Source organism: Triturus cristatus, chromosome 8, assembly GCF_964204655.1.
Source record: "Triturus cristatus chromosome 8, aTriCri1.1, whole genome shotgun sequence".
Classification (NCBI taxonomy): domain Eukaryota; kingdom Metazoa; phylum Chordata; class Amphibia; order Caudata; family Salamandridae; genus Triturus; species Triturus cristatus.
The window spans coordinates 1,616,595,888-1,616,619,906 of record NC_140591.1 but is presented as its reverse complement, the minus strand read 5'-3'; the positions used below and the strand labels follow the sequence as shown (position 1 = coordinate 1,616,619,906).

Sequence of the window (24,019 nt, the reverse complement as noted above, 5' to 3'; positions counted from 1 at the left end):
AGGAGGCAGTCGACGGGGGCGTCGTCGCGTACCGTCACCTTCAGCAGGCCCGTCACCCCTCCCCACTCGAAGGGGACCAGGGCCATCTGGCACAGGCTTTCGCTGTTGTCGGCCGTCCGGACGGGACATAGCACATTCGGTAGGATCTGTTCGGGGGTCACCAGGTGGCAGCGGACAGCGGTGACACTGGCGCCGGTGTCACGAAGGGCTTCGGCCCGTTGTCCATTGACCGTGACCTGCTGCCGGTACTTCTGGGTGTTGCTTGGGATGGGGGTGCAGGGTCCCATTTCACGGCTACCCAGGCAGACCAGGGACATGGCTGCCGGTTCTCATTCAGTGGTCCCTCGGTCGAGGGTCTCCTCTTCCTCTTCTCCTTCTCCCAGGGCGGCGGCCGCCAGCTGTCGGGGCGGGGGACTGCCGGCCCCGTTTCTTCGGTTCAGGGGGCAGACCGGATCGCTGGCATAGTGTCCGGTTTGTTGGCAGCCGTAGCACGTTACTGGTGGCCGTGGTCCGGGTCTGGCCGGGGGCGCCCCCCTTCGGGCTAGGCTCGGGGAGAGTTGTTGCTGCGGTGGCCCTCGAGGGGGGCTCCTGGGGGCCCCGGCGGGAGGGTCTCGGTTCCTGTTCGGCCCTCCCCCTCCACCGCGTTGGCGGGGGGGTCCGGTGGGGTTCCTCTGGTACTCCCCCATTGAGTTCCGGGGGACCCGGGTGTTGACCCATCGATCGGCCTCGACGGCGAGTTTTCACGGGTCGGTCATTTAGCTGTCGAGGAGGTGCTGTCTCAGTTCCATGAAGCAATTGTTGGAGAGATGTTCCCACACAATGAGGTCGACCAGCTGCCCGTAGGTGGTTACTTTGCTACCTCTGATCCACCCTTCTAGGGCCCGACTGAAAAAGTCCACATATTCCACCCAGGTGGTGCCCGGGATTTTCTTGCAGTCTCTGAACCGCTGGCGGTACATTTCTGCGGTTAGCCCGTAGCGGGTGAGCAGAGCCTCCTTCATGTGATCGTAGGAGGTCATCACCTCCTCCGGCAGCTGGAGCAGTGTGTCTCGACCCTCACTCAGGAACCGCCCCCACAGGCCCGCGCCCCAGTCTTTTCGGGGCACCCGATGAGAGGTCATGGCCACCTCGTAGGCCTTGAACCATTGTTGGATGTCGTCATTCTTGTAGTACTCCTTGACGACCTCTTTCGGGATATGTACCTTGGTCTCGGCAGGCGGTAGAGTGTCTCTAGTACTGGGGGCGTTGGTCCCTCCGTTCTTGGCCTTGATTTCGAGCTCCTTGAGACTACGCTCGTGCTCAAGGGTCAGTTTCTTTTCCTCCAACTCCCGGTGTCGCCTCTTCTCCTCTATCTCCTCTTGAAGCCGTAGCTGCTCTAGGGCCAGTTTCTTTTCCGCCAGCTGGAGTTCACCGTCCAGCCGCAGTCGTGCGAGCTCTAGCTCGTGGTTCCGGACTTTCTCCCGCTCTCGTATTTCTTCTTCGGAGAGGCCGGTTTCTAGGCTCTTTCTTCCTCCGGTTGCCGGAGTCAGTGCGGTTGATGTGGTCTCAGTCAGGGGCAAGGGACCTTCTTCCTGGGAGGGGCCTGCCCCGGCCTCCAGCCATGTCCTCAGAGCTTTCTGCATGTCCTCTTTGGTACCTAGGCCGGTGGTTGCAATGCCTTTGTCTTTGCAGAACTGTTTTAACTCTTTGTGCGTATATTCTTCCAGCCGTTCGGGCTGGAACTCCATTGTCGCGTTGTTTTCCTGGCTGCTCATGATTACTGTACGTTTGGATGGGTAGCTAGTGGGTACTGGCTGGTACGTACTGCGTTCGGCTCGGATCCCGTCGCTGGCCACCAAATGTTGGAAGGCGGACCCCGAGGAGTCGGCGAGACCACCAAGGGGGGCCCTCACACTGTACGAAGTAGCCGAGCGCTGCCGAGAAGTCTCCTGAGAGATCCTTCTCCTATCACGTACTGGCACAGTAACACCACCACACCGGACTCAAGGAGGTTGTCTCAAGACAAGCAATTCTTTATCAGCAATAAAAAGGTTACGAGGTCAATATTTACACGAAGGGATCAAGGGATCCACCAAAAGTCTCAGTGTCTCTTTGGAAGGGTAGGGGTAGCGGGACAGTCTTTGGCAGGAGTGCGGTACGAGGGTACCTGCGGCCCAGTTCTTATCCTCAAGCTGGAGGACCTCCGGATCTCGGAGGGGTCGAGCCGCGACGGCGTCAGCAGGGCTCTGGCGTATAGTTCGTGGAGAGCCGCGATCCAATCAGCAGGGCTCTCAAGATGATTTCTGCTCAGCTCGAGCCGCGACGTCGTCAGCAGGGCTCCGAGGGAGGTTTCAGCGAGGTTGGGCCGCGACAGCGTCAGCAGGGTTCCGATGTTCCAGGTGGCTTCAAAGTGTTCACAAGAAGGAGCCGCGACGCAGTCAGCAGGGCTCGTGATGGTTCCGACAAGAGTTCTCCTCCGCGGGGTCAGCCGCGATTCAATCAGCAGGGCTCTCGACTCCGGGATACAACTGCCGATCTGTGGCGGGGTCGCCCCAGATATAGGTCTGGAGCCCTTTGATGTCCGGACCCAGGCGCCCGGTGGGGGCGGAGAGGCCGGGTGGAGGTGGCCAGACGCCCAGCAGGAGAGGCGCCAGGCCCAAGGGAGTTGCAGGGTGATCACACCTCGAGAGGGGAGGACAGTTGGGGGTCCCATCGATACTGTCCTCCGCCGGGGGCGATGAATGGTTCCTGCGGCACCCCCTGGCCAGTTCGTGGTGCCTCGATGTCGGGGCTTCGCTGGGGTCGAGGCCGGGTTGAGCGGGGGCGCGTTGGCTGGTGCACAGAGTCACGTGGGTGCCAACAAGATGGCGGAGCCACGAGGGGTATGCGACCTCGTGCAGCTCAGGATGAAGGGCCTCGGTGCAGTTCAGAAGGGTGGCCCGTGAAGGCCGGGGCGGGGAACGGCCACAATCCACGGGGGTAAGGACCATGCCACGAGGCCGGGTCCAACAATAGCTATGAGAAGTGTTGTCTTCAAAGTGACTATCTCAAAGATGAGACCATGTCTGGAGTGTGGTAACACAAAGTACCCTCCTGTTGATTGAGTGTCACCATGGCATTCTTGGCTTTCCTGATTTTGCCCCCGACACAGCCACAATGGGGTGGAGATTAAATATCTTAAAGAAGCAAACTCTAACCCCAAAGTCTAGGCAGGATTGTTGTACGCAGCTAAACTGAGGGTCTCAAGGGGTGAGAAACTGCAGAGGACAAGGGCTCTATTGGACACAATACCAGAAAAGTAGCATCACGAGGGAGAAGCATAGTTAGAGTAATGCAGCATATTTTCTGGGTAATGTAAAAATATTAAGTCCGTTTGTACATCCTGCAAACATTAATCAATAAAGAGTATATGCGTCCCATGAAATATGAATGTCTCTTTGACAGGAATCAGGCATGAGTATGCTTACCTGTTCTGCGGGGCTGTGAGGTGTGTGCATAACAATAGCAAGTTGATATGGGTCCACAAGGGAAAAGGAAGGTACAGAGGAGGCATTTGTAAGAGTACGCCAGGGAAGCTGCATGCAACAGGATTTGAATTAACTTACTGGAAAGCATCCATGTTTCCCTGACCTCAGTTCAAGATGGTAGCCCCAATTGAAGATGGTTAACCAATCCAAGAAGGAGGGTCTAATCTAAGATGGCCATTTCAATCCAAGTTGGTAACTCCTAGTCATCCTTGTACAAACCAGCTCAGTTCAAGTGAATTACCTTGTTGTTTGTCATAAAAACAGGTCTTCTAGGAGGTTGCCCTGCATACCTGGGTGCTGCTTTCTACAGCTCTTTTCAGTCTCTGTACCTACAAACCATGTCATTTGCCCATGATTAGCGACTCTTTATTTGAAGATACTTCTACCTGCGATCTTGTTTTAATGTCCCTTGTTGCTTCAAGAATAATGCAAGGACTGCTCTTTGACAAAAACTGTTACTTTGGAATGATCTATTTCACAGTACCTAAGCCATCTTGTGCAGGTAGGTGCTGTGCTGATGGGGCAGGAAAGGTTGGGCCTATTAACTACCTCCCTCACATTTTTTTGTTTAAATATCTTTATTGGTCTTTTCATATTTTTCCATTTTCTCATGGTACATGACATAACAGAATGTCAAAAAAAACATTGTTTTCGGTTACATACTACATCATCGCAACAGTACTGTTGTGGATTAACTACTCATGTTACAGCAGATCGTATTCCGATGTGTTACAACACACCAACTTCTCATCGAGAGGCCGTCTCTCATAGCGTTTTCGTGGTCACCTGACCTGCATTCCTCCCCACATTGCTTAATCGCCCGTGGAGAAAGAAGCGTGCCACCAAAAAAAAAGAGAGAGAAAAAGGTGCCAATACCACATGATGACATTGCCTGTAACATTAAAGCCACCCATGTCCGAGCGCCATGAAATTAGCAAATGTTGAAAACAGTCTTATGTGGCCAGTGCGAAAGGCCGACGAGCGGATTGTTCCAAAGAAAAAGAAAGAAGGATAAAAGCAAACACACCAATAAAATATACATTTACAATATAATAACTGTTAACAACCTGAGTAAAGGGCTGCCATCTAGAAACCATTAAGTAAGCCATTACATTACAGGGCATAGAGCATAGGACTATAGAGTGTGGGAGGTACGACAGGACAGCACACTGGGGTGATAGTCAAACGTGTGTCAGTGCTGGGAGCTAGCCTCATGAGTGCAGGCACCGGGACAAGAGGGAGTGAGGACCACACTACACCAGGCGTACTCTGCGAGGCGACATCCGGTGGGGTGTAGTTGTTTGCTGCCATGTTCCCGTCCCCGCCCCCGGGACCTTCGGCATGTGTCTTATGGAATAGCTGGCTAGGTGTCACTGCCCTCCCCGGTGTCCGCAGTCTTAAAAGCTGCCAGTAAGGCGTCCTATTGTAGCGCTATGGGATATTTACGGAGCCCCGCTGTCTCTTCCCTGTGAAGTGCAGTGCTTTCTGCCTGGGCCCATATATTAAGTGAGTTTGTCCAGCTGATCGTCTCTGGGGGGGGGGTCTGCCTGTTTCCACCGTTTCGTAATTAAGTGCTTGGCAGCTATTAGTCCTAAATCTCTGAATTGTGATGTAACTCTATTCTTCTTGGACCTGACATAGACTCCTAATATGCAGAGTTCCCACGTGGGCGGCAGGGAGGTGCCAGTGCAGAGCGCCAACGCTGCAGCAACGCTGCGCCAGTAAAGTCGAAGGGAGGGGCAGGACCACAACATGTGGAGCAGATCCGCGTCGAGCTGATGGCAACGCGGACACTCAGATGTAGCAATGTTGAAATATCTGTTAATGTTGTCGGGAGAGAGATACGCCCTCTGTATTATGTATGTTTGTATTAACTTGAATTTAGAACTTTGTGGTATATATGTAGCACCAGCTAGGATGGTGGTCCATTCCTTGTCTGTCCAGGGTCGGCCTCTGTCAGCCTCCCTGCGGGCATGAAACGTTAGCATTGGCCTCAGCGTGTGCGTGAGTCACCAGCCAGTGCACTATGTGGGAGCCCGCCCCCATGACGTGTAGATTTTGCAACAGAAGGTGTGTCTGTGGCTCGGACATTAAGTCCTCCAGAAGGGCCGAAAGGGCTCTTATGAGAGAGGTATGTAGAAGAAATTGTCCAGCAGGTAAGTCAGTATCTTCTGCTAGCTCCTCAAATTGCTGTGTGCCAATGCCGGAGAGCGACTTCAGAGGTACCCATTTCCCCTCTAGGCGTCCCCAAGAGCGGTAGTATCAGGGCACACAGGAGTGTCGCACGGGTAAGGTATAAGCCCCGCTTATAGCATCGATGGGCGAGGCCCAAATGTAGTTGGAGCGGACGTGGGGACCGGGCAGCCGGATGGAATAAGTGATATATTTGAGTGTGAGTACTCGGTTGCTGCAAGGTCGCCGTTTCCTCCAGATTAGTGTCATGGAGCCACTTCGTTACCCACTGCGGCTGAGCTGCTATGTAATACAACTCCAGATTGGGAACAGCTAGTCCTCCCCGAGAGGTGGGGGCGTACAGTTTCCACAACGCGACTCTGGGTCTGCCTTTGTTCCACATGAGGTCTCGGGACATACGCTCCAGTTCACGGAAGGTCTTAGTTGGGACATAAATCGGGAAGTTTGAATAATAATACAATAGTTTGGGAAGAACTATCATTTTCAGCAGGGTAACGCGACTCATGACTTTCAACGGGAATGTCCTCCAGAAGTGCACTTGTGCTCATACCGCCGAAATTGTCCTCATCAAATTACCCACCAATAAATCATCTGGGGTTCGATATATATGGATCCCTAAGTATCAAAGGTGGTGGGATACCATGGTTAACTATCTCCCTCGAATGAGCTCTGCTACACCTTCCTTTGCTGTCATTTTAGCTCCTCTGTTGCTGTTGTCTCCAGGGATGTCCTGCTTGTTGCAAGTGACCATATAGATTGTGTTGGACCTGGCCATTGGTGCAGGGTTATCCCCAAACTTTTTTCCTTCTTCCTCCTATTTTTTTCTAGCCTGTTTTTGTTAGCTCTGGGACTCTAGGTACTTTACCACTGCTGATCAGTGCTAAAGTGCATATGCTTTCTATCTAAATTGTGAATATGTTGGTTTATCCATGATTGACATATTTGATTTACTGGTAAGTTCCCAGTAAAGTTCACTGTGTATGGTCAGGGTCTGTAAATCAAATGTTGCTAGTGGGCCTGAAGCACTGATTGTGCCACTCACATAAGTAGGCCTGTAAACATGTCTCAGGCCTGCCACTAAAGTAGGTCCAAAGTAGCCCCATGGGCAGGGTGCAGTGTTTGTGAAAGGTAGGACATGTACTGGTGTGTTGTACATGTCCTGATAGTGAAATCCTGCTAATTCTGTTTTTCACAATTGCAAGTAGTATCTTTCTCATAGGTTATCATTGGAGCTAACACTTTACAAGTGTAACTTTTAATTGGGGAGCAATAGAGATTTGAAGCTTGGGTTCCCTGAAATCAGGATCTAAAATCATCTTTCTGTGAAGGTGGCTTTTAAATTGTGTGTTTGAAAATTCCAATTTTAGAAGGGGGCATTTTCATGCTTTACCATCCTGTGCCTCTGCCTGCTTGTGGAACCCATGTCTGGTTTAGACTGTCAGTTGGCCGTTTGTGCTTTCACTCTAGACAGTCACACAAAGGAAGCTGAGGTTTGTCCTGCTTATCCTGATTGCCCATCACCAGGCTGATGGGCCTTCCTGACCTAGAGTACCCTGCCAATTTTAGCATTATCGGGGACTTGAATTTACATCTTGATAATTCCAATGACGCAGAAATGGGAAATTTCTATTTTTTTTAATTATATTTATTTTTATTGAACTTATTCATTGACAAGCAATATACAATACAGAGGAGACAAAGTACACTTACTTTCAGCAGATACATCATCATATAAAATGCGCAACGGTACGTTATATAGACATTTTATGGGGTAGGGGACTCATCCGAGACAGTGCACTGTGGTGGGTTGCAGATGTTTCCTCGATAATTATTCCAATGGCTCCACACCCGGGCCCACTTCCTGGGGTAGCCCCGAGCTACATAAACTGTGTTTTCCCTAAACATGTACCAATCAAGGTCTCCTTTCTAGGCCTCTACTTTAGGTGGTTGCAGGGCTCCCGAGTCGTGCTATATTCCTATTTGCTAACATTAACCCCAGTGTGACCCATTGTTTGTTATAGTGATTGAGGTTGGTGGGTTCCCACACGTTCAGGAGACATCTCCGAGCTTCTGGGCGTAGGTCTAGTGTGAGCACTTCACTTAGGACGTCATGTATTTTGCGCCAGTATGTTTGTATTTGATCGTACTCCCATATTACGTGCATGAATGTGCCCTCTCTTCCACATTGTCGCCTGCAACCACCTCCTTCTGCTCTACCCATGCGAACCAAACAGGGCCCTGCAATGAAAACTCTGTGAAGAATTTTGAGCTGGACTAATCTCAGTCGAGCCTGGATCGCCACCTCCCGTGGGGAGGACACTGCTTCTTGCCACTCTTCGTCATCTAACTCAATCCCATCACTGATCCATTTTTCTCTGAGTGACTGAAGAGGGTACGTCATGTTATTGAATAATTTTTAATGGGAAATTTCTTAGCTGACCTGGCGGCATGTCAATTATTTAAACTGGCCCATGGTCCCACCCACTAGGCAGGACATTTGTTAGATCCAGTTTTTTCTAACCTTTCCTTCCTCATTGTTCACACCTCTACCCCGGTGTGCTGGTCCAATCATTATTTAATATCTATGACCCTTTCAGGGGTTGTACCCACCCGGAGGATGTCCCAGAGGCTCTCACTTAGGCACCATTGGCATAAAGTTAACATCAATCAATTTCACGGCCACCTTTCTACAACTCCATTTATTATGCCAGATAACCCTGATGCGGCCGATAGGGCACTATCTGACTGGATTCTCCACTCCCTGGATTATTTTATTCCGGCAAAGTGGTCTAAAAGCTGTACCACCAAATCCAGTCCTTGGTTCAATGACAAGCTGGTCATTCTACGTAAAGCCTGTAAAAACCTGGAGCGAACCTAGAGATGGGATTACGACTCTACTTCGAAGGGGCATTATCAGGCAGCCATTAAGACGTATCATAGAGCTATTCAGGCCGAACGGGCAGCTTACTTTGCAGCTCAGATTAGGAGCAGTAGTAACCCCTCCAAAAGTATTTTTTCGATACTAAAATATCTTAAATTAACGGCAGCTCCTATAGCACCTGTGATCACGTCAAATGAGCAATGCAAGGTTCTCGGCTTCTTCTTTGTTGAGATGTTGGAAAATATCTATAAGACCTTCCCGCAAGGTACTACGTGTCCTGACTTCAGGACCAAATCTTTTCCAACGCGCATGTTGGCTGCTCTCCTGCCGATCTCTCAAGATGAGTTGTATGTGCTCTGTAGCAAGGTCAAGTCCGGCTCTCCGGCTGACCCCTTAAGCCTGAGCAATTTGTAAAATCACTGCCTGTGCTCTGTTCGCCTGTAGGCCAGTTGATTAATCTGTCTCTATCCACGTCAGTTGTCCTCAGTACTTGGAAGCAAGTCAGAGTGATCCCATTGTTAAAAAGATCCAACCTTGACATAGCGAAGACAGAAAACTTTCGTCCCATCTCTCCCCTGCCTTGGGTATCCAAAATCTCTGGGGCTTATATTAATTCCAGTCTATCTAGATTTCTGGAGGATAATAACATACTAGACCCCACCCAGAATGGTTTTCTTCTGGACAGAGCACTGAGACTGCTCTCCTAGCTGTGACAGAACACCTTAGGAGGGTTCTAGATGAGGACCGCACTTCGGCACCGATCTTATTAGATCTCAGTGCCGCATTTGAAACGGTCTCTCACAAGATCCTGCTACAGCGGTTGGAGGAAGTGGGCATTGTAGATTTCGACCTGGAATGGTTTGCCTCTTTCCTCGCTGCAAGAACCTTCCAGGTAACACCTCCCCCTTTTGCTTCCATGTCCCATACTTCCAAACATGGGGTGCCACAGGGCTCAGCTTTGAGCCTTAGACTTTTCAATCTTTATGTTTCACCTTTGGCAGCGGTGGCCAGGAGCAGAGGGCTCACAGTGTTATCGTACGCAGACTATACTCAGTTGTTAGTCGCACTCACGGTAGACCATGTACGGGACGCTTGTAAGTTCTGGAGCGACTTCAAGGCTGTCGCTGAGTGGATGACTGCCAACTGTTTCCAGCTCAATGCCCGGAAGTCGGAGGTCTTGCTGGTGGGGATAGATCCTGAGCTGTGGAGTAAACGCTGGTGGACGGCCACCCTGGGAGGAGCACCCACCCCTAAACAGGTGGTAAAAAATCTAAGTGTCTGGGTGGACTCTGCCCTTACCTTTCAGACTCAAACCAAGAAAGTGGCAGGGACCTGCTTTGGCATTTTGCGTGGGCTGAAACAGCTGCTGGGGTTTTTTGACCAGCCCATTAGGCAGGTTATTGTGCAGGCTTCCATCCTATCACAATTGGATTACGCTAGCTCGCTTTATTTGGGGACTAATAAGGCTGAAATTATGAGAATGCAGAGGGTTCAAAATGCTGCTGCCAGAACTCTTCTTGGCTTGCCCAGAATATGTTCTACGACGAACGCCATCCGTTGGCTACACTGGCTGCCTGTGGCCAAACGTATAGAGTTTAAGTCCCTCTGCATTGCTTTTAAAATTTTAAAGCTCTCTTTGCCAAGCATCCTGGTCAATTTACTTGCACCTTACATTCCTGCCTGCCAACTTCGGTCGATGGGGCAGGATCTGGTGGTTGTTCCTCGGGTGAGGAGGGTGAGCGCAGGCGGACGATCCTTTTCTACTTTGGCAGCCAAACTCTGGAACAGGCTACCTTTGCATATTTGTGGCATGGATAATTGTTTGCCATTTCGTAAGGCAATCAAAACATACCTCTTTCCTCCATCCTAGGCTTTCCTTCTGGTAGCCTTGCAGTTTTCTGCTATCAGCGCCGGCACACCCCTTTGCTGGGGCAGCTGTGCGCTTTAGAAGGAGGAGTTGTCACTGACACCTGAATAGTGTTGAGCCTGGCCTCTCACGATGCTATCTCCACACCCCTAGAGTTTGTTTGGAGCCAAGACAGGGCAAGGCAGGATCTGTGCACTACATTGACTATCCTTTGAAGTATGCCTACTTCAAAGGTCAAAAGGGGTATAAGTATTGGACCTGTAACCCCACATTTTTAGAACACTTCTGGATCAAGAGGAGACTCTGCCAAGAGGAAGAGCTGGAGTGCTGTCATGCAGAGTACGGCCCCTTTGCTGTGTTGCTTTGCTGGGTTGGCCTGAAGTGGCTGCTTCTGCCTTTGAGAGGACAAAGACTGGACTTTGTTGTTTTGTAGCCTGCTTGAGAAGATCCTCCAAAGGCTTGTGTGTGCTTACCTCTTGTTAAGAAGTTTCAGGGCCATTAAAGACTTCAACTACAGGATCCCTAAAGTCCACTGCTGGGAGTTCTGACCTGCCAAGTGGTACCAAATCCATTCTGGGCCCTTGGAGGTGGTTCTGCTGCTTCAAGACGTGAAAATCCATGCTGCAAACTTCTACACCTGTTTTCGTCGAAATACTAATGCATCAGCTCGCCAGGACCGAAGAACCGATGCAGCGCCTGTTCGCGGTCTCCAAGATTGCCGCAGCCCGAGTCTGGCGGTCCGTGTCTCTGACATCCGAGACACCCGCTCTGACTCTGATGCAGGTCCTGCTGTGTTGCTGAAAACCATAGCATCGCTGCGGTCAAAGCATCGACGCAGCACCTGTTCGCAGCTGGGAGAATCAACGCAGCACCTGTTTCACTGCTGCCGCATAGACTCCAGCGCGTCCGGATTTTCCATGTATCGCACCTGTGAGCCAAGTGTACATTGACGCTGGGCTTCAGTAAGGATTTGAGGCTGGTTGTTCACAGAATCGCAGCATCACCTCCCTGCACGGTAAGAAACCAACGCATCACCTCCAAGCACAGTAAGAAACCGACGCATCACCTCCTCTCCCAGTAAGGAACCGATGTATCACCTCCCCTGCATGGCAGTAAGGAACCGATGCATCACCTCTTCTGGGAGCAAGGAACCGACGCATCACCTTTCCTTCATGTAAGGAACTGACGCATCACCTTCGCTGTGTGTAACAAACCGACGCATCGCTTGCTTTTCTGGTGCTCCACCTCCCCTGTTTTTGTCTTTTGTGATTTTGATTCATCCCACGTACTTTGTGAGGTGAGGTAGCCATAGTTTTATATGGACTGAACTGTTTTAAACCTTTTAAAAGTCACATCTTGAGTTGTGTACGTTTGATTTTTGTCCTTTTGATCTGGTTTCATTTAGATAAAGATTGGTTATTTTTCTAAAGTGGTGTGGTGTCCATTTGTAATGTTTTTACTGTGTTACTCTGTGTTTATGTACAAATGCTTTACACATTGACTCTGAGATAAGTCTGACTGATCATGCCAAGCTACCCAGGGGGTGAGAAGGGCATATATTAGCTGTGTGATCCCCTTACCCTGCCTAGGAGGAAGGGTCCCTACTTGGACAGGGTGCAAACCAGTGCCAGCTAGAGACCCCCATTTCTAACACATTGCCATTCCCAATCCTCCCACTTTACTATTTCAGGTACCAGGCACTCTTGATATAAATGGGCACACACCAAAAGGCTTCTTTCTCTAGACACTTTTTAATGTCTTAAGTGTTATGTGGCCAGCTGCAATGCAACTGTACCCACTAGAGAGATCTCTCATTAAGGAACTGTCTATTCGTTTTATTTGTTTTAAGAAACCTGAATATAGATATATTTTGTTAACCTATTTTACATTATCCTGCACATAGTCAAAGATAATTAATGTTTATGATAATGAATTAATGTCTGATGATGGCAAACTGGTGGCATTATGCTCAGAAGAAGACACCAAGTTTGAGGCCATTGGGCACTAACTACAGCAAGACGGAGAATAAGACTTGACGTGGTGGCACAACCTCATTTGTGGAGCAAGTGGAGTTTTGGTTGCGAATGGGCTATAAGTGGTTGGAAGTGAAACGTTCACTCACTTGAACTGCAAGACTATTTCCCACCTTCACAACCAAGCCAGTGTGACCACGGGTTACTTAAGAAAGTGTGTATGATTTTTTATGTGCCCTTCACGTGGGGCACGAGGAAGCCTTGGAATACGGTGCCTCACATCTTAAATGGCGGATGAGCAGTTTTCCAGCCACTGTGCCTACCTCTTCTTCAATTGAGAATCCTATATCTCCTGTGGTCTGGGGTCATGCTTGCTCTGCCAAAGAAAGAGGTGGTTCTTCAGAGATCTTGTCATAATGATCATACACAGTGCAAATATATACAGTGGATGGCTATTCCCTGGACAGGACGAGGAGCTAGAACGAGGACCAGCTGCTGTCAACAACTTGTGTCACTGCTGGCATCTCCTAAATGAAGAGCACTTCAACACAGGCTCACTGACCTGAAGAGGTGAGGCTATACAACAAGAACACATGTGGTACCAACCGCACAAACCTCTGGTTTTATCAGCTTTGAGAAACAGTTTCTGGGTCCTCCAGTATGTGGTACGATACCCACTTCTTTAGAGTAAGATACCATAGCAGTAGCAAATATGAGGTTGGCACAATGAAATATACTGCTTGCAAGACACCAATCAGAGAAGGTTATAGGGATAAAGAAACTTAGTCAGCAGTTCCTAACAAGTTTCAATTATCAGCAAGTTTGTAATTTGAAAGAGTTTGCATGTTTGAAATGTTGAATGAAACCCTGACATTTTAGCCTTTGAAGACGCACCTGCTAAAGCCGTACCTTACCTGCTAGATCAGAACCTTCACAGATACGAACATGCTTGGCACTATCCATACGCATCAGTACTTACCCTTCTCGATGGCATCAAAAGGCAGCGAGGTGCTGATGTACAGCTGAAAGGTGCGGGAGACTTGACTGGAGCAGCTTTCCTTCCTCAGTAAGGCCTGCAGCACAGGGCTAGAGCATCCTCTCTCTATGTGCGTCACTAGAACTGCAGCACCTGGGAATGGTACATTTTGCAGAGAATATAAAATATTAGCCTGAATAATATTCTCAAGCGAAAACATCAGGACTATGAGTCTTGAGATTGGTTCCTACAACAATGTGATAGGGTCCTGCAGCATAGCTCTAACAGTCCACTAGACCCATCCCTGGCCACTCAAGCAACCTTAATGGAGTCGTATGCTTGAACCCAACTTTACATTGTTGATAACATCAATAACAACACATCCATGTTTCCAACATTAAATGATCTTTCCTCTTTATTTCTCAAGATATACTGCATGGTGAGATTAAGCAGTGGTGTAGGGCACAGTGTAGCTAAACACTAAGGAGACACCTGGCGCCACACGATTGCAGGGCTTTTGACATTTCAGAACATTGCATCCCTAGATGTCAAGTTACTGACTCAAAGTAATGCACCTGACAGAGGTATGCCCACCTTCACTGGACGCAGCCCGGAGCTTCTCATCAATATCCGGGTCTGAAGCCGGTAACACGCATAGCTTCTGATGGTCCTCTTTTGGGTCTAACATTGGTGTGGGTAGATTCGACCCATGCGCTTCAGGGGCAGGGCGGCCTTCAGGAGCTTCCACGCCTGGTGTCTGCAAGACTGCAGAGAAGAAGCAGTGTAAGAAGTCATTGATTCCACTGCATTGGTATTTCTCTCAGAACCAACACCTTCATGTCTATCTCCACCTTCCACCTTTCTAAATGTCTCTGGGGATTTCTAATTCGATTCTACTTTTTAGCCACCTTCACCTTTCATACTAATGTACCTATTTGTATGCTCATCTTTTGTACCACTCTGTCTATTGGTAAGCCCTTCTTCCACACCATTCTGTCCTTTTGTACGCCCACCTTTCATACCATTGTCCACCTCAAGGCACATCTTTCATGTCATCCTCCCTAAAGATTCCACGCCAATCATACAAACCACTCTGTCTATCCGTATTCCCATCTTTCACACCATCGCTCATCCTTTGGACATCTTTCATCATGCCACATGGCCCAATATGAGCTTTACCTTCTGTGTCACTCTGTTCAGTCATGACCTTCTTTTAGACTCCTCTGTCCACTCACATGCCTATCTTTCATACCACTTTGCTTTTTCTATGACAGTCTTCTATACCACTCAGTACTTTCGGACACCCATCTTCAATACCTCTTTTATGAATCAATCTTATCCATCCTTCTCCTTGTTTGTCAGGATCCACCAGCAGCGGCCAGTGACGGCAGGAGTAGCGGGCACAGGTCCGTATAGAAAGTGCTAAGCTCTGACCTGCAGATTGTTCACAAGGCATGGTTTGGTACCAAACCCTCTTTTCATTTGCTGAACTCAGGAGATCTATAAAGCTGAAATCTTCTCGGATAGGTAGGGGACAGTTTGGGGGTGCAGGACAGGAGGGAACATAGAGACATTTTTCAAGCTCCCTGCTCAAGTCATCTGGGGGCAGAGACACATCCCAACCCCAACAGAGCCTCTGCAATTTCTCCACAAGCTCCTCTCGTTGCTTTGAGGAAAACGGGCCCAGGTAGCAGGTAAAGGCAGCAAGAATTATAGCATCTCCTGGGACTGTGCGGGATTGGTCTTCCAGCACCTGTAGGGTTTAAAAAGAGAGTAAAAGGGGGACATCAGAACAGTCTCCCAGCACAAGCAAAGTCAAAGATGAGCAAGGAATGTGCCTTCTGGTGCCCATCTTGATGGAATATTACAGGGCTTTTACACTCTTCACTCTCCAAAAAGCAAAAAATACAGCTATCAAGCAACCTGAGCCTCCTTTACGCTCTCTTGGCTGTGTATTCTCAAAGCAAATTACTGACCTATGAGCACCAGAATCACTATGAAGTCATTTTTTCTAAATTTCATATATGTAAAAAGACTATGAATCAAAATTCTAATCCCCGACCAGTACAAAATTTTCCAATATCTTCAATCATTAATTCAGCACCTCATTAAAAAATGTAAGCAACATTCTTTTCATGCAATGCAAATAATCTATGCAGCTTTAATTGTGATTAGCCAATAATAAACATATCAACCCAATGTATCAGCATGTAACTACCAAGGCCTCTTCCGGTTACCTGCATTGATTTTGTGACTATCAGCCATTGATAAGAAATCACTGCATGTGCACCAACTGTTTCTATGAGAAATATCACTATTAATCAGCAATAACACATGCACCAAGTCTGTGCTGGTCACATTTAGCTCCTGCAAGTGGCAGAGCAGACCTACAAGGGTGAGTGACCACCAACGGAATTGGAACAAACTACCATGCCCATAGGAGATTCAACCTTCAGAATCTCTATTCTGCATCGTGTGTGAACGCAATATATTGTGGCTAGTTGATACAAGTGAGGGTTTCCACAAGATCCTGTATTGGTCTCTTACTTGTAAATCGAAGGGCAATAACTCCAGCGGCTCCATAACTTCAACATAGAGGGATAAAGGTGTAGTTGTAGGCGTGTTACTATTCGGGCTATCCGCAGAATTTGATATAGTCCATCATACCATCCCTCGTGGTCTTAAAGCTGTGGAACTCTCTAAACTGCAGAGGTTCCCTTATTTCTTGGCTATCTCGATTCAGTTGGTATATCTTCCCCTTTATGATTGGCTGAAACAAAGGTTCCCTACAGAGTTTCACAGGGCTCTGCCCTATCTTCTATTTTATGTCATTTGTATATTCAGCTCTTCGGACAGCTCATCCAGTCTTTTGGCTTTCAAATGTTCTCAGATGCTAATTGTGGGAAGTTGGCCTGGTATATGCTGTCCACTAGTTATAGTGGGCAAATTGCACCAGTCTAAACAACCCTTATTGATGATTAGGTTTAAGACAACCTTTATTGAAAGCTATTCTGGTGGTAGCTATGGAGAGCCGCCTTCAGGCTAAGTCTTGAAGGAGTGTAAAGCAGCTTGGTTTACCAGATTATAAACTCTTGAATAACTAAATGAGAGGAGAACCACACAAGGTATATATATAAAATATATGTATTTATTTCTAAACACTCTCTGCTAACCTCTTTATGAAGTTAGAGAGCAAGGCACACAATAATACAGTTATTTAACAACAGTAAACAGCACAATATACAATGGGCCCCAGGGGGAGACCAAACCATATATTAAGAAAGTGTTAAAAGAACCATGACTTGACTAGACACAGTGCCTAGAGCACGTAGAATCGCTAGGACCCCAAGGAACCACCCAAGGCAGTGACACAGAAGACCCACGGGGGACGTGTGCAGTGTGAGAACACAGCCGCGAGCCCCGTACAATTCAATAGGAAAGTCGCGGTTGGAATTTTAAAGAAGAAGGACACATAGGAGATGACTTTGAGCAAACCCCTTTAGACTTAGAGGGTTCTAGGGCCAACACCCACGGGAGCACCAGAGTACTCGTGTTACCTCACCCAGGGAAGCCGGGTGCATAGGTGTCAAATTGAGTCGGGAATCGTCGTTGATTTCAATGGCGATGTGCTGCAAAGTGCTGCTGCTGTGGAAAGGAGAAGTGTCCAGTGTGATCCAAACCTGGATCGAAGGTGTGAAGAACCTGAAAGCAGAGGGAACAGAGTCTGGTTGACTTGCCAGTGACCAGGGGCACGATAGACAAATGCCCACCAATGTTGGGTGTTTCAGGTGCGAAGAGGTGAAGCTTGACTCCACTGCCACGGGGACTAGGAGGCATCGACGATGACCACAGTCCGCAGGTGAGCTGTCCCACGAAGGATGTCGAGTGCTGGGGGGGTCATTTTCTGGATTGGAGAACAACAAGCCTTGGCAACAGCAACCCACGCGGAGAGAGAAAAATGGCTTTGGTGTGGACCAGCAAGGTCCTGTGGACTCCCCAAGCAATAGAGAGTCAGGGCACGTCTGGAGCAACCAGGTAAGCCCATTGAAAGTCAAAGTACCCTTCTCATGGACCCACAAGTCGAAGGACAAGGGATTGCGAAGGGACCTCAAGAGGAATTCCTAGATGCCAGCCCACGGGTCACTCGAGGAGTGTAGGCCAGCAATCTTCGATGGAATCACTGCTCGGTGTCTGGACTACAAGTAGCCCAAAGCACAGCCTCAGAGATTACCAAGAAGCATATGCTGCTGCAAATTTTCGCGGTGTCCAGGGGTTCGGGTTGCACGGTCCCCACCAGGGCTTTGGATCTCAGAGTTGCTGAGAGCACGGATCGGCCTCGGGGAATCTTGGAAACCCACCTCCTGTGTTGCAAAATCGCATGTGTCCTTCGGGAGCAGCGTCGATGCAAACCGGACAGATGCATCTTTGGTGCCTACCTTGCAGGAGAGTAACTCCTTTACTCCAAGGGAGATTATTCGGTCATCCAACGTCGTGTAGAGAGTAGAAGTTCTGGGATTCTGTAGCAGAGTTTCCTCCAGGTAAATCTAAAGTCCTGTAGTCAGGGGTGCCTACTTTATACCCAAGGAAGGGGTGGGACAAACTCTGGGGAGCCACTTATGGGAGGGTCAGGACAGAGGGGTGGCTACACCCATGTTCTTTGTCCAGTTTCGCGCCAGAGCAGGGGCTGAGTGCCCCTGCAACCGGTTTGAGCTGGACTATGCACAGGGACACCAAATGTGCCCCCAGTGCAGACATCAAAGCACTCTTGGAGTGCACCCACCCAGCCTCAATACACTAAAGCCTCCCTGTGACAGGAAACCTATTGTACAGGCCTCCCCTGCCGGAGTTTCATCCAGCAGCAGGATGGCAGACTCGTGTCTGTGGCTGCCAGCATCCATTGTAAGATGCCAGGGTCTGTTACGCTGGTACCGGGTGTACCGGTGGTGCCATGTTTTTCCCTCTAGTAGGGTGGAATCATACCTCCCACACCAGTTACTGGTGTGGAGGTATGATTCCAAGGTGTTTGACACCAAACACGACATGTTTCCATGCAGCCATTCCAAAGTTAACATTTACCGCAAGGTTATAATGCACTTAAGAGTATATGGTTTGGCTGCATCACAAACAACCCCGGAAAAAAAGGTTCCAAAAGCTGCAGAGGGGCTCTGCTCATGCATGGGCACCCTCTCACATGAAACCCAGCACCCTGCCTTCAGGATTGTTAAGGCCTGCCATAGGGGTGACTGATAGGTTTACATGTGCAGTGATATGGAGAGATATAGGGTAACCTATATCTCAGTAAGGGGTGCATACACCACCTTACACAGGCTGCTGTAGCAGACCTGTTGTGTCATTTTGAATGGCTTCCCAGGGGTGGCTTCCCAGGGGTGAAATAATACATGCTGCAGCCTATGGTAGGCCTCTGGGGTACCTATGCCCTGGGTACATAGTATACCATACACTAGGGACTTATAAGGGTACCCCAGAATCCAATCTGGAGTGTACCTAAAGTACATGCAATCAAGGAATCTAGGAAGCAGCTAGGTTGGGGCCCTGAATAGCAGGGTCGCAGCCAGACTAAAGTCGAAAAACAGCTAGAGCTAGAGCCTAGCAGGTCTATTCCTACTAGGAGATACCAATATTTCTGCCCATGCCACCTTGGACAAAACACAGATGAAAATAGCCCTCCATGAGGCCATAATGATGGTATATTTCAGAAAAAAGCTGTTCCTAAAGGTTTCATAATATCAAATAAGTCAATGATCTTGCATGAGGTTCTCCACTTTATATATAGCATGGAAATGCACCAGGGATTAGTTGACCTTAATAGTAAACGCTGCTAAAATAACGTATGACACCACGTTGGTAGAAATAATTACCAAACAGCCCAACCTGAAAAGCCTCGTGCAGATCACTACATACAAAAACAGACTAGAGAAAATGTTCAGTGAAATGTCAGAATTCAAAGATGTCTGACCAATACCAAAAAAAAGAACTTAAAGATATACACTTATAAAGCCACTTAAAGTTACACCAAAGGGCATTACTACACTACCCACCCAGAATACAAAAAGAGAATACATATGAAAAAACACAGAAATAACAAATATGTACACTGAACTTTCAGCGCCGGGGAAAAAAGTACCATTGATGAGGGTCCCAATCACCATATGGGCATTTTCAGCACATCCAATTTTGCCTGTTTGTATCCAGTAAAGGGATCCTACAGTGAAAGGTTTAGGGTTTTTTAAGGAGCTCCCATCACTTCCATTTAAGTTCCCACCTGTTTTGGCGTTCCCACATGTTTGTTGTTTATACCTTTTGCCGGTTTCCTCTGCAATTAGCTCCCTAATAGGCAGGGTTCTAGCCTTTCTTTCACTATCCCCTTCTTTCATACAATCCCGTGCTATTCCCCATCTGACATTCCTTCTTCTCCTTGGTCGCCTACAGAAGATTCACAGACCAAAGACTTGCTGGGCCAGGTTTCCTGCCCTTCAGTTCTCTGACTGTTTCTTGGAATCTGGGGGCTAATAACAGAGCTTCCTCCTCCCGACCCTGGTAAGTACCATTCTGAGTTCAGGGCCTTGGGAGAGGTTAATTGTAAGTAGTGATTGGAGTCTAATGTATGGTATGACACCAATAACATTCTCCCACCAAGCAGATCAACTGTGCCTAGAATTGGTTCTCTAGACAAAGCACAATATGCCACTTGACCTATATATCTTCTTCAGATGCTCTAAGTGCAAAATGGACTGACCGAAAACAATTTCAAACCATTTATATTTGTTACCTTAGCATTATTTTTATTTTTTGTTCGTCTTTTTTTATATACAATTTAAATTACGTTTTAGGTAGGCCTTTTCCCCAGTTTTGGTTTCAGTTAAACTTAACACCAAAACTTACGTTTAACTGAGACAAAAGTCTAACTTTATTACTCGTAAATGCAGTTTGTGAATACCGAAAGTCGTAAAGTTATACTTTTGTCCCAGATTACCTTTGTGAATCGGATCCTATATAATTCAAATAACTAGCAAACAACATTTTGGATATGTGAACTGGAAAGCATGGCAGTATGCATTTATCTATGTTAAAAACGGACAAAAAGCAATTAGGAGATGTGTGGTCGGGGTCGCACATACGTTCCTTCTCAAACCTTCAGGAGTTATATGCCCTCTCCCATACCCAAATCTATAGGTATTTTCAAATCAGGCACGCCCTTAATAACAACGTTCAAAATGCCGAGTCCCCCTGGGAATTTGATCCAGTAGAAGCCAAACTCCTAATGGGCAGCCCCGGTTGCGAGAGAGTTTCCCAAATCTACAGAACCCTCATAATAAACACTCCTGGCTCACTTAGCCACCTCAAAATCCAATGGGAGGGTTGGGTGGATCCATTGGAGGAGGAGGACTGGCGTGATGCCCTGATGGCCCTCCGTGAGCTCACCATCTCCTCCAAGCTGAGACTAATACAAACGTATTATCTTTATGCAGCCTATCTTCCCCCACGCGCCTACACAGATCTTCGCTTTGATTCTGCCTGCCCACAGTGCACAACTACTCCAGCGGACTTCTTTCTTATGGTATGGTCCTGTGCAAGGATACAACTATACTGGACCGCAGTGACTAAAGACCTTGTTGAGGTGTTGGGGTGGGCAGTACCCATCAACCCCCTTCTGATCCTCCTTAAGATATTTGCAACATGACGTATCCAACCTCGAGGGCTCCAAGCACAAGACTACATAGGTATTACAACCATAGGCGACATCTGGGAAGGAGACCATATTAAGTCCTTCCACAGGCACTTGCGATTTACATGGACAGCCTCAGCCGTCCACTTGAGGCACAGTTACGTATGGGTGAGGTGTGTCCCGTATCTATCATTCCAGGATTAACAGTGCCCCGGATGCACTGGTCCCCCTAAGGAGGTAATGGGAGGTCTGGTTGGGTCCTATGGATGAAGCGGATTGGAGGTTTTTCTCGTATGGCCTCCCATGAGATAGCGATGTCCTCACGGTTACATCTTAGTCAGCTGAATTATATTCACTACATGTACATTACACCCCTGAAACTATGGCAGGCCCGGAAATTGCATTCCAATACTTGCATTCACTACCCTTCCCTAAATGCAGATTTTTTCCATATGACGTAGCTATGTCTCCTGATCACGAAGTACTGGAAGAGAATAGCCCAGTCCCTGTCTCAGGTTCTGGGGTACATGCTAAAGCTGACACCAAATGAGGGGTTCTAGAAAATCTTGACAACACCAGGGGGAGAGGTACCTTATTGGGCTTGCCACAGTGGTGGTGAAAAGAGACATGGCTTGTAAGTGGAAGTTGGCCATTGCAACAACGGTATTGAGTGGAGGAAGGAGGTGGACTGGTGTGCAGCACAAGGTGTAAGGGTTGCACCCGTAAATATTATCTATAATTGGGACTGTATTTGGATCATTATGGTCTGAGGGTGACTGTATAATGGACACTGTTAGGAATCCATTGTATATTGTCATGGGGGCCGTGGTTGGTCAGCGAGGGATGTTTCTATATTCTTGTACTCTAAGATGTGTAAAATCAATAAAACTGGTAATAAAAAAAAGTGGGATGGAAGGATAGGATTGTGTGGGAGCCACCATTATAGTCAGGTGTCATTCCCAGAGAGGGAGCAGGTCTTGGGCACTGAAGAAACTGGGATTTGAGGAGCATCTTCAAACAGGGCGATATGATGAGGAGTAGAGGACTAAAAACATTTATAGCCTTAGAAGTGGACTTCAAACTGGCCCATTCAGCACTTAAAGTATTTATATTAATAGATTTTCAAGAATTCCTCTCACCCTCCTCAGTTGTTCATCTGGACTGGAAAAACATTTGCTTTTCATTTCCAGATATAAGCCAGAGTGGAGGAAAGGGGAGGGCTCTAAAATATACAATACCCTTCCAGATAGAAGCCGGAGTGGAAGGAAGGGGAGATCTCTAAAATATACAATGTAATTTGCATGTGACACCCTTCAAAATCTGAGGGAGAGATGGGTAACTGATTAGGGACGGATTGAATACAGTGATCAGAATGACCCGTTGATGCTTCCTAGTTGTTTATTCTGGTCAGTTTGAGGTTGATACACTTTAATATTAAAACGATCTAGGGGTGTGGCCAAGATGGCAGACGGGTGAGACGTCCCCGCCTCTTCAATAGCTCCACACAGCGCCCTTCCTGCCATCCTTGCTTCATTCTCTCTGCCCTCCCTGAGTAGTGACCAGAAGGGAACATGTTGGGTGAAGCGGCGAGCACTTTTTGCCACACCAGACATACCTGCAAAGTGCTACCTGGGGGTGTGAGGGGATGGCGTTCAGTGGCAAGATCGCAGCCGCCAACTGCGTTGAGGTGCAGCGGCTCACCGGTGGTCCTCCTCAAGTTTTGCGCTGGTGGTGACCTACACATGGGACCTACGGAACTGCAATGACCTGAGCAACGCAGCTATTTCATGCCACAACAGAGAGGTGACCTGGCGGTGTCACGGTGCTGGAGGAGGGAACGTGACCGTCTCCTGGACAGAGGGAGTGAAGCTGCGGCAGTCGTGGTCCCCAGTGGCTCAGGTGATGTTACCAGTTTAAGTGGGGGGTGGTGATTGCGGAAAGTCCCCCCCCCACCATCCTTTGTGAGGAACTGCAAGGGGCTCCCACCGATTGGAGGAGGGAGAGGTGAGGGCTTGCCATTTCCCCACATGGCTTTACCTACAGTTGGCAGCAACATGGCATCACCAGGGTACATTCTTTTAATACATCCATCCTTATGTTTCCAATATACACTATCTTAGGACTCTCAAACCCCCTGACCTATCCTCTATGCTACATCCTGGGTAGACAAATGGCGCTAGCTTTAGGAGCGGCACATCAAGTGATCATAGCACACTACTGGTTGGGGATGAAGTCTCCTTGGATGCTGAGGGGGCTTAGGGGCTAAGAAACCCTCCTGTTACCTCCAGTAAGTCCCACACAGCGGGATTGCTGAGAGCTAGTCGGAGGCCCCACACCCTTTCTCCACCACTTTGCAAATGCGCTCCTGAAGTGCTCTTGGATGCTGAGCGTCCTTGGGGACCAAAATCCCCTTCTGTTACCTCCAGTAAGTCCAATACAGTGGGAATGCTGAGAACTGGCCTGAGGTCCGCCCCCTTTCTGCACCTCTCTGCAGATGCACATCCTAGCACACTACTGGTTGGGGGATGAAGTCCTCTTGGATGATGAGGGTCCTTGGAAGCCAAGAACCCCTCCTGTTACCTCCAGTAAGTCCCATACAGTGGGATTGCTGAAAGGTCTTTGGATTCCCTCCCCCTATCCCCACCCCTCTGCAAAATCGAACTACTAGTTACAAAAACATAGAAATTCACATAAAAAAACAAAGGTTACAGGCATGTTACAATTAGGATCAGATCTCACTCGTACAAAACCATTGAAATTCAGTAGTTATAGTTACCTGAGCTAACTATAATGTATGCCCCCGCAATGCACTCTTATGACTATACATATTACATCACTCATGACATGGTCAGTGACATCACTGATGACATCATCCAGAGAACCACTCAAACACCTACTCACACCCAGTAGCAGCAAGTGTGGGGTCGGAGAAGAGG

General features: G+C 48.2%; 1 protein-coding gene across 1 annotated transcript in view; it reads right to left on the bottom strand.

Annotated features, from left to right (window-relative positions):
• The window catches only part of DNHD1 (dynein heavy chain domain 1), an 856,151-nt gene that overhangs the window by 276,247 nt on the left and 555,885 nt on the right, over positions 1 to 24,019 (bottom strand). Inside the window, exons 33-35 of the mRNA XM_085623548.1 lie at positions 14,714 to 15,149; positions 13,991 to 14,161; positions 13,400 to 13,549 (exon numbers count right to left, since the gene is read on the bottom strand). Coding sequence (XP_085479674.1) covers positions 13,400 to 13,549; positions 13,991 to 14,161; positions 14,714 to 15,149 — 757 coding nt within the window. The remainder of the gene's footprint in view (positions 1 to 13,399; positions 13,550 to 13,990; positions 14,162 to 14,713; positions 15,150 to 24,019) is intronic.